We start from the raw sequence: 14,232 nt of genomic DNA on the forward strand, positions 1-14,232 counted from the left end.
TTGGCCGAATACCTCAAGCGTGTGACGGAAATGTTACGCCCCTTGCCATATTGTGATGCCTTGTCCCGACTGGAGCGACAAGACAAAAACAGCCGGAGGCCTAGAGTGAGCAGAGGCCGGCATGAGTGAGCGGCGACGGGCGGGCTTGCGGCAACCATGTGACGACCCCGGGCTGGACTCCGCTTCGTCCACGGTGAAAGCCAATCCGGCGATCCACAGCACGATGTTGATGTATTTCCTCAGCGACCAGCACGGATCAGCTCTAGGCATGACAATGCAGATATCGTCCTCCTATCATCCGCTTTCACAACGAAACACACAGAGTCTCGACATGGCGGCAGCAACAATACTACAGCGAGAATAAAAGTTACACCTTCTTTCTTTGCGTGAACATTTGGGCGTCGTTATGCAAATCTTCCCACATCGTGACGTAGACATGTGGGGGCGTGTTAGAACGAGCCGTTTTAGGTAGGCGTGGTTGACTCTTAACTTTTTATGAAAAATATCTCTTTGGATTTGAGACTTTAGTCTTTGCAACTTTACAGATATTCTTTATGCACCAAGAGCTTGTAACACTTCAAAGAGAAAGGAAAAATTGAAATCGCGTCATATGACCCCTTTAAGATATTTTTGATGAAATCTGAGAGCTTTCGGACCCTGCATAGACAGCAACAGAACTGCCATGTTCAAGTTCCAGAAAGGTAGCAATGGCATTGTTAAAATAGTCCATGTGACATCGTGGTTCAACCTTAATTTTATGAAGCTACGAGAATACTTTTTGTTCACAAAGAAAACAAAAATAACAACTATATTCAACAATTTCTTCTCTTCCATGTCAGAATTCGATGCGTGTTCATGACAGTACCACACACAAGCGTCTATTTTAATGATGTCATTACTATGTTTCTGGGCCTTGAACGTGGTTCCGTTGCTGCCCATGCAGAGTCAGAAAACTCTCGGATTTCATCAAAAATATCTTAATTTGTGTTCCGAAGATGAACGAAGGTCTTATGGGTTTGGAATGACATGAGGATGAGTAATTAATGGCAGAATATTCATTTTTGGGTGAACTATCCATTTAAAGTTGGTGGTCATAACATGAAAATAATTATCAGCTTATCACTATTGGCCATAGTTGATTTGTTTGCAATACAGTACCCAAAAAATGTCCTTTTGGTGATTTCCAAATGTGTTCACCTTTCAGAAATGTAGACTGTCTGAGAGTGTCACACATCTCATTTGAGACATGGCCTACACAAATGTATCTACGTATGGGTTGTGATGACAGTTCAGGCACAGTGTGAACGACCTACGATTGTGAGGAAATGTTAACTGTCAGTCAACAAATTGGCACTTTTGGCAATTGGAGTCTTTCCCAGAGAGCTCGAGGAGGCTTCATGCACAATAAAACACTGTTAATCAGATGCCTCTGTTGTGGAGCATTTCGCGTCTGCTGCGAGAGAGGGTGTTAGTTAATGAACAACGGTGAGCGTGTTTATTTAATCCAGCATTATACAGAATCATCTGTCATACAGAAGGTTTCTCGAGAGGACATTGCAAAAATAGGTCAATTTAAATAATAATGCTCAGATCACAAACATTTCAGTTTACCTTCATTGTTTTGTTGTTTTATTCAATTGCACTATCTTTCAATAGTTTTGTATTTACAAGTTTATTTATAAGACATTTGCAACAAGTCTGACTGTTTATAGACCTTTTGTGCCTTAAAGGCAGGATAAGAAGCTATCTTTGGTCAATTTCTAAAAATACCCTTCAAGGCAGACTATTCCAAACAATGCATCCCGTAGGAATGACTCCTTATTTTTTTAGCCATTGAAAGTGCCAAATGCCAAGCTGAATTTTGTGTTGTCACTGACAGGCTTGAGGAAAACAATAGAATCCATTTGAAGTCATGTCACGTACATTAATAATGTGGACATGTCTGTCAAGCCTGTCGGAAGATTTCTCCCTCTGTCAGGAATGACACACAGGGGGTGCCTAGGGAATGTGAGTGCCTACAGGATGTGTTGTAGAAGTACACACGCTCACAGTTATAGCACAATACTGGCAGTTGTTTGATGGCAGTTGAAAAGGTTGACTGCTTCAGGGGACAAAACTGGCATCCCAAGGTCAGCCTGGGTCAGCCGAGATGTCCCAAACAGGATTTGGATACTTTCACTTGACGTCTTTGCTTTTGGAAATGCTGTTTGTGACATGTTGAATCTGTGCTCTGATCTGAATGTGATTTTTAGCAGTCTGTGTCACTCTCCCCTCATGTTTTATTCAGAGTCGTCGCCATCTGCATGCTCCCTCTCAGCTTCTTTTCCACATACATCTTTAAAATGAGTTTCTGCAGTGAACGCCTCTCACATGCCTGCTATCAATAAAAGGATTCCCACTATGAAATGCATCCAAAGCTGTTTACTGGATATATTTGGCTCGCTCAGTCTCTCCAGGCAGTGTGACTCCTTTTATTGTCATTGATTTTCTGATTCGATTCACAAATTATTGACAGGGTTTAATTTGGATTTTTATTTGATATTGATTTATTTGGGAATATTTCATGCACACTGTCTGAAGTCATGTTTCAAAAGTAAATCACAAGACGCTGAGTTGAACCTCTTATAAAGTGCAGAATTAGCTATCTACAATTGTTATTTCCCATGCATAGGTCATTTGTTAATCATATGTTACTTTATTGGCCTTTCAGTGCTCTGTTAATCTAATACATAATTACCTTGATTGTCTATTTAACCTTCCATGCATGAAAAGGGGAGACCCACAGTTGAATTTAAATGATTTAAGGATATTTTTCTGCCTCTGCTCCTATAGTGCTAGAGAACTCCCACTAGAGGGTGGGAAGGTCACAGGTTTGTTCTGCCCATTGCTTTTTAAGGTTGAATGAAGGCCAGTGTCAGCCCATAAGGCTTTGGCTAACATTAGCCGTCTGTGCGTGAAATGAATCAGAGGGCGGGCGTGAACGAGTAAATCCTTCGATTTTTCTTCTTCTGCCCTCATTTGACACCAGTGCTATGCTTAAAGATGCATACTTTCATCCTATTTTCGTGCTTGCATTCTTTCTATTCGTGTCATTCTGACACTGTTTACTTATCAACGTTCATGAACAAGTCTGCGATAGCTCCCTTCAATCAGAGATATTTGGTGAGCTTGATGAGTTTTTGATTGCAAATCGCCTCTGGGTCTCCCCATCATCTCAACCTGAAAGAATAAACCATTGTGAGGTTCTCCCTAATCTCATGTTGATTAGAGGTCGACTGATATGGGTTTTTCACTGGCCGATGCCATTGCCGATATTTAGACATCAGGGCAGCCGATATATGATGCCGATTTTTTTGCCGATATGTTTGGCCGATTTCCTTTTTTTTTTTTTTTCCTTCATCTCATAAAAGTGAGTTTGAGTAAATGATTATTGCAGGGTACAAGATAGTAATAGTAGTAGTAGCCTAATTCAGAGTAATAATACATGGCTCAAAACTTAAGCACCTTCTCAAAACAGTTCGGAAGCATGCTTTTTGTTTGTTTGCTGACAGACACCAGTGTTTCCCACAGACTTGCAAATGCAAATTGATTCTCTGCCAGCAGGAGGCGCTGTTGGAGCGGGAGATATAGCGGTTTTCCCAGTAACGGCAGTAATCTAATAAGCACTGCGCTCACAAACGCTACTTTATCAGGCATTACAGAAAAGACTCAATGAAAATGACATCGAAGCTTTTCTGAAGACGGTTGGTTCTTTTCAAAGATACATTCATATAAAAACACCAGCGCTGCATTTTATTCAACGAAGTAATAACTCAGTGTATGGGTAACGTTGGACACTGCTATAAGTCAAATGGCCAAGAGATAACAAAAATAAAAGTTCACACATATTACACAGCCTGCTGCTCATAACTGCTTAAGAGTGCACTGGCCACGAGCGATGACATCATGGAGGCTATTGTCGGACCTGCACACACATTTCATGAGGAAAGTTGACGTGCACGTTATAATCAGCCCAGAAGTTTCGTCTGAATTGCATGTTTCTACTTTCACATGCAAATGACTTGTTGCACTTATGAATATGATAACTTTCCGGCATCAATTCTAGTAGGGTAAAACGTAATTACGCTTTCGAAACGGTCTGTTTTGCCCTGCCATCATTAGCTGAAGCTGTATGTGAACAAGAAGCAGCTGCAGAGTGTGAGCTGCTCACGCAGCCAGAGAGAGATTCTCCGGCGTTCCGCAACCACGCTTAGCTGCCCGCAGATGCGCCTGCCTATTAGGGCTGGACAATAATTCAATATCAATATGTATCGTGATATAATTTTTTTCAATAACGGTGATATGATTTTTAAACACATTTCCGATATTTCGATATACATTACCAGTTTCCCATACATTGATTTATTTGTACCGTTTGACTTCGTTGAATAAACATGAGCACTGCACATTTCAAAATCATAACACGGCGCGGGTGTTTTATGTGAATGTATCTCTGAAGGGAATTGACTGTCTTCAGAAAAGTTTCGATGGCATTTTCATTTGATCTGATAAAGTAGCGTTCATGAGCGGAGCTGCTTTGATTACAGCCATTACTGGGGAAACCGCTAGTTTTATCACTCTTATATCGTGATATCAATTTTGGCCATATCGTCCAGCCCTACTGCCTATAAATCGGCCTAATTTGCAGCGCAATCGGCCAATGCCAATTAATTAAAAAATGCCAAAAATTGGCTGATTTATCGGCCGGCCAATCAATCGGTCGACCTCTAATGTTGATGTGAGGCTCGGAAAGGAACTGACGCAAGGATTAAGTACTAAGGTAATGACAACATCAATGGAGGTCTTGGAATGTTTCACATCTCGGAGAGCATTTAGGCCTGACCTTTAATCTCTTCCATTAGCTGATCCATGTTCAGACCTGCACTCTAAAATGCTGCTGTTCTTGTAATAACAGTACATCAGGCCTGTCATAATGGAAGATTGACAAGTAGGCAAGATAAGGCTTTCAAAATGCCATGAGCTCCACATTCACTGTTATAGCAGAGACATTGTGGATGAGTAAGTAACATTCCTGTCTACTCTAATCTGAGACCAGAGGAGGAACATTCGTACAGTTTTACTGCTGTTTCAGAGATGTTGCTCTGACTGATATTTGATTTCTAACATCTGATACCTTCCTGTAGTCACAGTATAGAATCTTTATTTGTTTTCTCAAAATTGTTTCTATGACTTTTATGCATTGTGGTCCACAGTTAACACTTGCTAAGACTTCGACAAGAATAAAAACTAATTTTTAACCAGCAGACATAACTTTATTTGAAACCAATAGTATTAGCAGCATAAAACATGGTTGAGTTGTTAGAATGATAATCTAATGTTAAGTCAATCAAATCAAACCATCCTCTGCCTATCATTTCCTGTCACCTCTCTTGAAAATTAAATGAAATAATGAAGTACAGTTTTACGGTCAGTAATAAATATTAAGAATTAATACATTTTCTAAGCTCACCTGCCATTGGCAAAAAAATTAGTTGAATTTGGCACACCAAAATGTCACCATAAAACTGCACAATTAACTTTTTGCTATAACAACTCTCCCCTGTAGCAACTTGGAGTTAAATACCTTGCTCATGGGCAAAGGTGATCCTCCTTGTGAGGATAGAACCTGGAACCTGCAACCTACAAAATGCCAGTCATCAGGTCCAGTGTTGTTTTTTTCACTCCAAGCAGAACTGCCATCTTGAATGAGGAAGAGTCTAGAGCAGAAGGGATGAAAATAGACCTACTTTATGGAACTTGCTAAGGGCAGAACAAATGTAGACCTTGCAGATGTGATAAATTAGTAAAGGGAGAGCTTCATTCAACCGTGAGAGGGAGACTGTGGGCACTGGGAAAGAGGGTGGAACATTCAAGAAGGCTGAATTTACGTTTGTGTGGGTTGGTTTGTTTGTGAAGGTGTGAAACACTTGACTCGGCAATCCTGCATGACTTCTCAATGCCTGAGTTCAAATAACTGTGAAAAAACAACCGTTTAACCTGTCAGCATCCTCCTCTCTCTACTGAGAGGCTGTTTCAATCGTCTGAAGCATTTGCTCATAGCAGATGTAGTGTCTGGACAGCCTTTTTTCTACCCAGGCAATGGACTTGCTTCCAAAGAGGAACTACCATATTGCAACAAACTGGCACAGCCCTGGTTCCAGAAAAAGCCTCAGGCAGTTCACGCTCAAATGGATGCACAAGTGAGGATTTTAAGAAGTTCTGCCTGGATTGCTCATACACACACACACTTTAAGTCTACTTTCAGTCTGCTTTCACTGCTGAAGTAGTTCAATTTTAACAATGAAAATACTGTCATCACTTATCCTCCCTCACATATTAGGACTGCACTGGCTTCTCTGTTTTTTGTATGACATAACTGAATGAGGACTTTGCCGTAATAACACCATAAAAGTGATAAGTATTCAAGGGCCATTCAAAAGCTTTATGATGAGCCGACCAAAATTTGTTAAGTTCATTCAGACCATTTTTAAAATGAATCAACTAATTCTTTGAAAAGATCTTAAAGGGTTAGTTCACCTAAAAATGAAAATTCTGTCATTAATTACTCACCCTCATGTCGTTCCAAACCCGTAAGACCTTCGTTCATCTTCAGCACACAAATTAAGATATTTTTGATGAAATCCAAGAGCTTTCTGACCCTGCATAGACAGCAACGCAACTACCACATTTAAGGCCCAGAAAGGTAAGGACATCGGTAAAATAGTCATCAAAAATAGTCATCTTAATTTGTGTACCGAAGACTCCAACGAAACGAAACTGTTGAACATGACATGAGCATGAGTAAAAAAGAAATTTCGATTTTTATTTGTGGGTGAACTGTTCCTTTAAGGGAAGTCATCATGCAGCCATTAAAAATTACTCCCATTGCAGCTCTGCACCTACCTTGCATTAACCATACACATGGAATTGAGCCAAAGAAGAAATAAGACAAAGTTATATTTTGGGGTTGTGAGCTGGACAGGAGAAAGAGTGACTGCAGCAAATACTCAGCTCTGACTAGGTGCAGAGATGCTAAGAGCTTGGCACAGACTCAGTGTTTAAAGCTGGCTTTTACTGCAGTGGTTTATCTGAAAACAATCTCAGGAGAGACTCACACCTGGAACACTGCCACAATCTTCATAACATACAAGCGCAAACCATCAAAACATTATTACTCCTTGACACTTCACATTACAGCTCTTACTCCAAAGTACCAGATGGAATATTATGAAATATAGTGAATTAGTCCTAATTATACCATCTCCTAGTTATAGTCTTAATTACAATGCACTTACCTCATGAATAATAATAGTTACGGCATTATGAATTTCACATCTCCAAAAAAGCCGAGAATTATTTTGTAAAGTAACTCTCCTCATGCTGATTCATATGCCCCTGCTAGAGAATACTGCCTCTGTTCTGCAGTTTTACAAAGAGCAGCTGCCCTGAATCCAAACTCAGTCTTCCTCTGAGGACGCAGGATGTCTAATTACAGGTATGGCGACCCCATAGCTAATTAAAGCCCCACCCGCTAGCTAGATTGCGCTGGATTTTTGTATTTCCTGAAACAATAATGAATCTGTTGAATGTGCATTGATTGCCTCAGGTGGCACACAGATTGGATAAACAAGTCTGGGTCTTCAAATTGTGGGAGCTGTGAATTCCCAGGATGCACCATTCCCTGATGAAAAAGCATGTGTTTGCTCATCAGTAAACAATCAGAGAGGCAATGTCCTATTTGATAGGAAGTTTAGATCCTATCTGTATGGACTTTATTCTAATTGCTGAAATGATTTTTGACAGCCTCTTCTGAAAATAGACTGTTTTGTCAGTGTTTGAGGATTTTTGAGAATCATGCAGCAAGCTCTAGTACAGCTGCAAATGGGCTGTCAATATAATAAAGAAGCATAGTAGAAGTAATGATACTATGCTATATCACCCTGTAGCCCAAGACTAATCACCAACTGAAGCTAAGCAGGGTTGAGCCTGGTCAGTACCTGGATGGGAGACCTCCTGGGAAAACTAGGTTGCTGCTGGAAGAGGTGCTAGTGAGGCCAGCAGGGGGTGCTCACCCTGTGGTCTGTGTGGGTCCTAGCGCCCCAGTATAGTGATGGGGACACTATACTGTCAATAAGCACCGTCCTTTGGATGAGACATTAAAGCGAGGTCCTGACACTCTGTGGTCATTAAAAATCCCAGGATGCCTTTCGAAAAGAGTAGAGGTGTGACCTCGACATCCTGGCCAAATTTGCCCATTGGCCTCTGATCATCATGGCCTCCTAACAATCCCCATATCTACTGATTGGCTTCATCACTCTGTCTCCTCTCCACCAATAAGCTGTTGTGTGGTGGGCGTTCTGGCACACTATGGCTGCCGTCGCATCATCTAGGTGGATGCTGCACACTGGTGGTGGATGAGGAGACTCCCTCTCACAATGTAAAGCGCTTTGAGTGCCAAGAAAGGCGCTATATAAATGTAATGGATAATTATTATTATTATTTAGCCTATGTCAAGTCCACATTTTGCCACTAGATGAATGCTCCAATCTGACCCTCCTTTTCTCCTTTCTCTCCCTCCTACCAGAACCACAGGGACAAACCAAATAATGCATATTTAATCCTTAACGTGTGAAAACATGGCCACAACTGCTAAATGAAAATCACAACATCAAAAAAAGGAGTAATCCAGAGGGGTGGGATTTAACTTCCTACTACGTGCTTTTCATGAGACCAACCCCAGACAAAGAAAGCCCCCCTGCTGTGTTGCACAAAGAACAGGCTCAACACCACAGAAAAAGACACTCACGTATGACGAGTGAGGCTTCTGTGAAAGGTTTTATTCTCCCATGATGTGTTTTAGACCACAGTAATCTAGCTCAGCCATCCAATCACAATGAGATAAACAGGGTGATTCCATAGGGTGAAGAATCAGAGGGTGTTTTTGATAAGATTGTCCATCTCCACTACTGGGAAGAAAAGTACAGATAGGTTGGAACACACAATGACAATTTTTCTTAGTGTCAAGGCAGTAGAATGGCATCCGCACAATGGCAATGGTAGTCTCTCGGGAGTTCTGTTATCGCCCTGAGGTGACGTGGCACACACCCCCACTGAATGAATGAGTTACTGACACGCGCTTGGGTGTCATTGTTTGCCAACTGCTCAAATAACAAGTCCTCTAGCCCCATTAATGCTATTAACTGCTGATCCAGGCAGCGCCGATTGGCTAGGCTGGTGTTGGCGGTGAATTAGAGAGTGTTGTAATCCTCTCAGCTTTTTGTCAGTGCCATGCCAGCTACACGTGACCACAGTGCCCCTTCCGTCTTGTGGAATTATCGCAATGAAATTTCAGGAGAGCCCCTCAAGGGTTTCCATCCACACCCCACTGGTGCAGCGTTGCTTTGTTCATTCTTACACTGATAAACACTCATGCTTATTTTAAAGGCCGACTAAATCCCCACCCCGTTTCCACTCTGGAATGAGACAAAGGCATAGCTCAAGGATTCCTCGCCTTGCTGCCAGTTCCTTTGAACTTTGTGTCTTTCTCACTTCCCTGTGTGTTTTCCCCCTGCCCTTGCTCTCTCTCTCTTGTTCCTAGCCTGTGCACACTCTTCCTTACCTACACGTGCATGCAAGCATGCACAAAGACCCATTCAGCTGTAGGCTGAGGACCCTTCTACACACGGGTTTCTTAAAGGAGATGGGTGCACCGGAGAAGACTGATATTTGACCCATCCTCTCCAGCTGACTGCGATCCGCCGCCGCTTCACCCCCCCGCACCCCTCCTTCTCTCCCTCTCCGCCTCTGTCTCGCTCTTTTTCTTTCTCTCTCTGATATCTTTCGGAGCCGTGCTCTTTGTGAAACAGAACGCACACCTTCACACACACACGCACACTGGCTGAGTGCGGCGGTCTGCACCTGTATCAGTGGGACTGCACGCGGTGGGCAGGCATGGAGCGCTTCCTTGGCTTTGTCAAGCAGATCCGGAGGTCCAGGAGACGCAAGGGCAAAAAGTACCGTCCGGAAGAGGATTATCACGAGGGTTACGAGGATGTCTATTACTATGCTTCCGAGCACCTGCACCGTAAGTGCTCCCGCTAGCTGGCTGGAAAGGGAGGAAAAAAGGGGGGGATTAGATCTCGGGTATCAGTCATTGTTTTACTATTGCATAAATCACTAGCCTAGGGCGGACATCATGAGCAACTCATGTTTGAGGGATGAATGAATGGTTTATCTGCAGACCGTAAACTCCTGTAGGGACTTCAGCGTACGGCAGTTGAGGTTCATTGTCAGTGCGAGTGTGTTTATAAGGGTGTGGGTGTGTATTCGTCCCACTACACTTGTCTGATGGATGGCCTCAGTCGGTCACCATTTGTTTCTATTGATTTAGAGTGCGTTTAATGCTGCATTGGCCGTTAAATGCGCACTAGAGTGGACATTTATGGTCATACTGGTGTACCCTGCTGAGCTGCTTCTGTTTGAGTGCTACTTGGTGTGTTTGGATAGCACACTGCCCTTTAATCGCAGGTGAGAAGTTCGAGTGTGTGCCTGCGTGTGAAACGGGGCATCGTTTTCAACAGCATAGCGGTCTCATGTAGCTGTAGTGCTAGGTTTCAAAAACGCAAGCACTGACTAGCATCTTTCTCAACCTCCGTTTTACCTTTGTTTATTATGAAGCATCCCTTCCATGCACACTACGTACATTCTGGTGTTGTTCTTCCAGCATTATGCTACCCTTTGTACCATGTTGTTTCAGAGTTTCCCTGTATATGGAATGATAATTAGCGTTGTGCTCTCTTGGCACTCTCCTATCTGTTTTGAAGTTTGCAGATTCCCGTTCACAAGATGCCCCCAGGGCAGAATGGGTAATGACAGGGAAGAGGACCAGGAGTCCTGTAATCCTCATTCCATGGCTCTCCTGGTGAAAGATGAACAGTCTAAAAGTGGGTGAATACAGGTGTTAGCAGTGCTTTGTTGCTATATTGTCTTTTGCATTATTGTGTATTTGGAGAATTGAGAATTTTTTTATGCACTTTGTATGAAAGTTTTGAATCAAGGAAGATGGGATTCAAAATATAGATAATGTTTAAGTGTCAAAAGTATGCTAATGTAGCTTAAACATTTTCAGTGTATGTGGGTCAGGTTTTGTCTACAGTGAACAGAACAAAAACAAAGTGAATAAAAATCTTCAGCATGATAAAAAAAATGTGTTAAAGTGTAGTTTCATTATAAAGTAGGCCTATAGCTTCAGTTTTTCATTGTATGTCAGGAATTTCTACAGTGCTGAATCAGTGGAGGCATGTAAGTCAGACAAAGCATTACCCAAGATACTCACTCATCACCATTAGCAATAGTGATGTAGTCATCACCGCCACGCATGAAAGCGCTGATTTGCACGAACAACCTTCTCAGACGTTGCTAGCTTGAATTGAGGATGACTTGTGGAATTAATTGTGCGACTGAAGCCATGTTTCATTCCCACGTTTGCTTTGGTTTGGTTTTTGCAGGGAGATGTTAATGAAATTAAATAGTTTTTGATCAGCGAGTTGTTGTGATTGTGATGTCAGCTGAACGCTGCAACCTGTTCCCTAAATGGCTTCTTTCTTTCAAGCGTGTTTTTTAATGTCAGGTATTTACTTTGATATGCAGTAGCGAAACGCTCTGTACGAAACATAGAATTACGACACCTAATTGGCCCAGCTGGAGTCTGACTGAGTCACTCTGAGAAATTGAGGAGTAAATGCCATTTGGAATATTTTTAGATTAGAGGGAAATGTAGAGATGTCACTTACATTTCCTGTTTGGTTTAATGCTTCAGGTGTGTGTTAAATGTAATTGGACTTTGAGCTAGCAATGCTGCTTTTAAAACGTAACGGCAGCTTGGCGTGCACAAAGGGATCAACTGCTAATTAACCCGTAGAAAAAGCCTGGAAATGTCAAACGTGGGCTCTCCGAGACCAACTGCTCCCCCCCTTCGATTTGCTAGGGTCCCTCGTTTCGCCTCTGCCTCTCTCTTCATCATTTCTGCCTTCCTCATGTATAATTCACGGTCAGGTTTTAGTGTGTCCATTCTCGTTCATTTATCAAATTCTCCCTCATGTGTACCGCTGTCACTCCTTCTATGATACACTTCATTTTTATACCACTGGGCTCACTGCAGGACCCACACTTTGGGGGAGGACTACATTTTGATAAATGGATCATATCTCCATAACAAAGAGTAGTGTAGAGGCAGAATATGTTTGTTTGATGTATTCAGGGACTGTAGGACGTTCTGGTGGAGGTGACCCAGTGTAATGTGCCTACGGTTGTCAGTCCTGTTTTATTTGCTAAATTGTTTTTTTACACACAGTTTGGCTATAAATGCCTTTTAATTTTTAGGACTCACTTTTACATTTCGAGAGTGAAGTGGGTTAATCTTTAACGTGTAGAACCTTAAGCTTTTCCAGTTTGAAGGTCACATGTTAGTGGATAGAGTTGTCCATCTCAAACTGATTATGAAGCTAGTCTGGGATGTTTCAAACCCTCTTTCCATTTATTTTCTCCATAAATGTCTGCATTTGCAAACCCTTTTCCTCTGTAAACTGGTATTTTCCATAGCATAATAGTATATAAAATGCTGTTTTAAATGCTGAATATTTTTCTTGTAGAGACTCCCTAAATGAAACATTAGCCGCCTTCTCTTAGCTCAGGGCAAGTGGCCTTTCCCTGCTGTGAGGTTCCCAGAAACCTAATGCACAGCATCCATTTTGCTTATTTGTTTTTCTCTTGTTCACAGGAGTAGACTCGAGTGTCAGTGCAGTTCCAGTTGTTATAAAATGCAGTGGAGTACCAGTCAAAATCAACATGACATCATAATTGACGCTATTTACTCTCATAAACCTATACAAACTATACAGAGCTGTAAAAAAAATTGTAAGCTTTTATCATAATAACTTGATCCGTCTATAAAGTGGCTTTTATCTGACATCACCAAGCCCTTTTTTAATTTTTCAGACCATTTCTGCCAAATATTTTGTTTAAAATAATGTATTATCTATTTTTGAAAGATGTCACATTACGGTTTGTAAAATTGCTTGTGAAAGCTCTTTTGCGTCTATTTTGGTGGCATTTGTTGTATGTTATGCAATTTATGACATAGCATCATCTCTATACCTAAAATGACTTTTTTTCTTGCTCTAGTCTGGAAAAATAAATGAATAGCTAGTCACAGGTTAAATTACAGCAATGTGACACTATATATGCAAAATAGTTGTCATTGGAATATTGTGTTATTAATAATATAGATTGAAGTGGCAAATACCGCCGTTTGCTTGGTAAAGAGGAATACCTCTTGTGCGATTTACAGGTTTTGCGTGGATTCATCAAAACAGCCACCAAGACTGCTGTGACAGAATGTGTTTGGTTTCCAAAAAGAAAGTGGCAGCATTTCTAAGAGACATCTCAAAGGAGCTGGGAGCTAAATCAAGGATCTGCCTCATATCAAAGCAAAGATTCCTCTAGTAGGTCACATGAAACCCTGAAGGAAAAAATAAATGCATACCAAATGTCTTCATTTTGACAGTTAAAGTTAAACAAAATGTTTCCGTCTGATAAAATGCTAATTTGTTTTGTCCAAACTATAATCGAAGACCCCCTCCTTTTTTCCTCCGATAGACAGTATGAAATCCAACAAAAGATTTTTCACACCGAAAACAAAAGAATCCATAACTGTGTGTGTATCTAAATTAGGGTTGGGTACCGAAACCCGTTACCAATATGGCACCTGTACCTATGTAAACGGTATGTACTAGAACCGAATCCGAACGCAGATTTCTGTGCCTCATTTCGGTGCCATGTCTGAGTGATCGATTGAAATATTTGTCCTCTGGTTCTCCGTAATGGACGTAAGAAGCATCATCACTGGCACCGCACGTGAAAAATAATTTCCCGACTGAGAAAATGCACGTGAACTCAAGTCAGAAATCTCTAATAATACGCATCCAACACATCTTTGTAGTAACGAGAGTGTCCATGTTGTTTTCACATTCCGACTAAGCACAACTCAGGAAATGAGAGCATCCGAGGAGCGTGTGAATGCAGTAATTACACTTGCTCTGATGGCAGCAGCTAGCCTTCCGTTAACTAAGCTAAACATGCTTAGATTAAAATGCCTAAAGCTAAACCTCCCTTGTATTCACATTTCTAAACCTG

The 14,232-nt window shown here is 41.5% G+C and overlaps 1 protein-coding gene across 6 annotated transcripts in view; it reads left to right on the forward strand.

Annotated features, from left to right (window-relative positions):
- LOC107655593 (glutamate receptor-interacting protein 1-like) overlaps positions 1–14,232 on the forward strand; it is a 292,734-nt gene that overhangs the window by 113,623 nt on the left and 164,879 nt on the right. For 4 of the 6 annotated variants that reach the window (XM_016443132.1, XM_016443133.1, XM_016443134.1 and 1 more), the window contains exon 1: positions 9,855–10,123. The exons of 1 other annotated variant lie outside the window; for it this stretch is intronic. In XM_016443132.1, the coding sequence (XP_016298618.1) occupies positions 9,991–10,123 (133 nt within the window). In that variant the 5' untranslated portion in view covers positions 9,855–9,990. Of the gene's footprint in view, positions 1–9,853; positions 10,124–14,232 lie in introns of those variants that run through there. One more of the 6 variants, XM_016443139.1, reaches the window with a different exon arrangement.

The sequence above is a fragment of the Sinocyclocheilus anshuiensis genome, unplaced genomic scaffold (assembly GCF_001515605.1).
Source record: "Sinocyclocheilus anshuiensis isolate Anshui unplaced genomic scaffold, SAMN03320099.WGS_v1.1 scaffold916, whole genome shotgun sequence".
NCBI lineage: Eukaryota > Metazoa > Chordata > Actinopteri > Cypriniformes > Cyprinidae > Sinocyclocheilus > Sinocyclocheilus anshuiensis.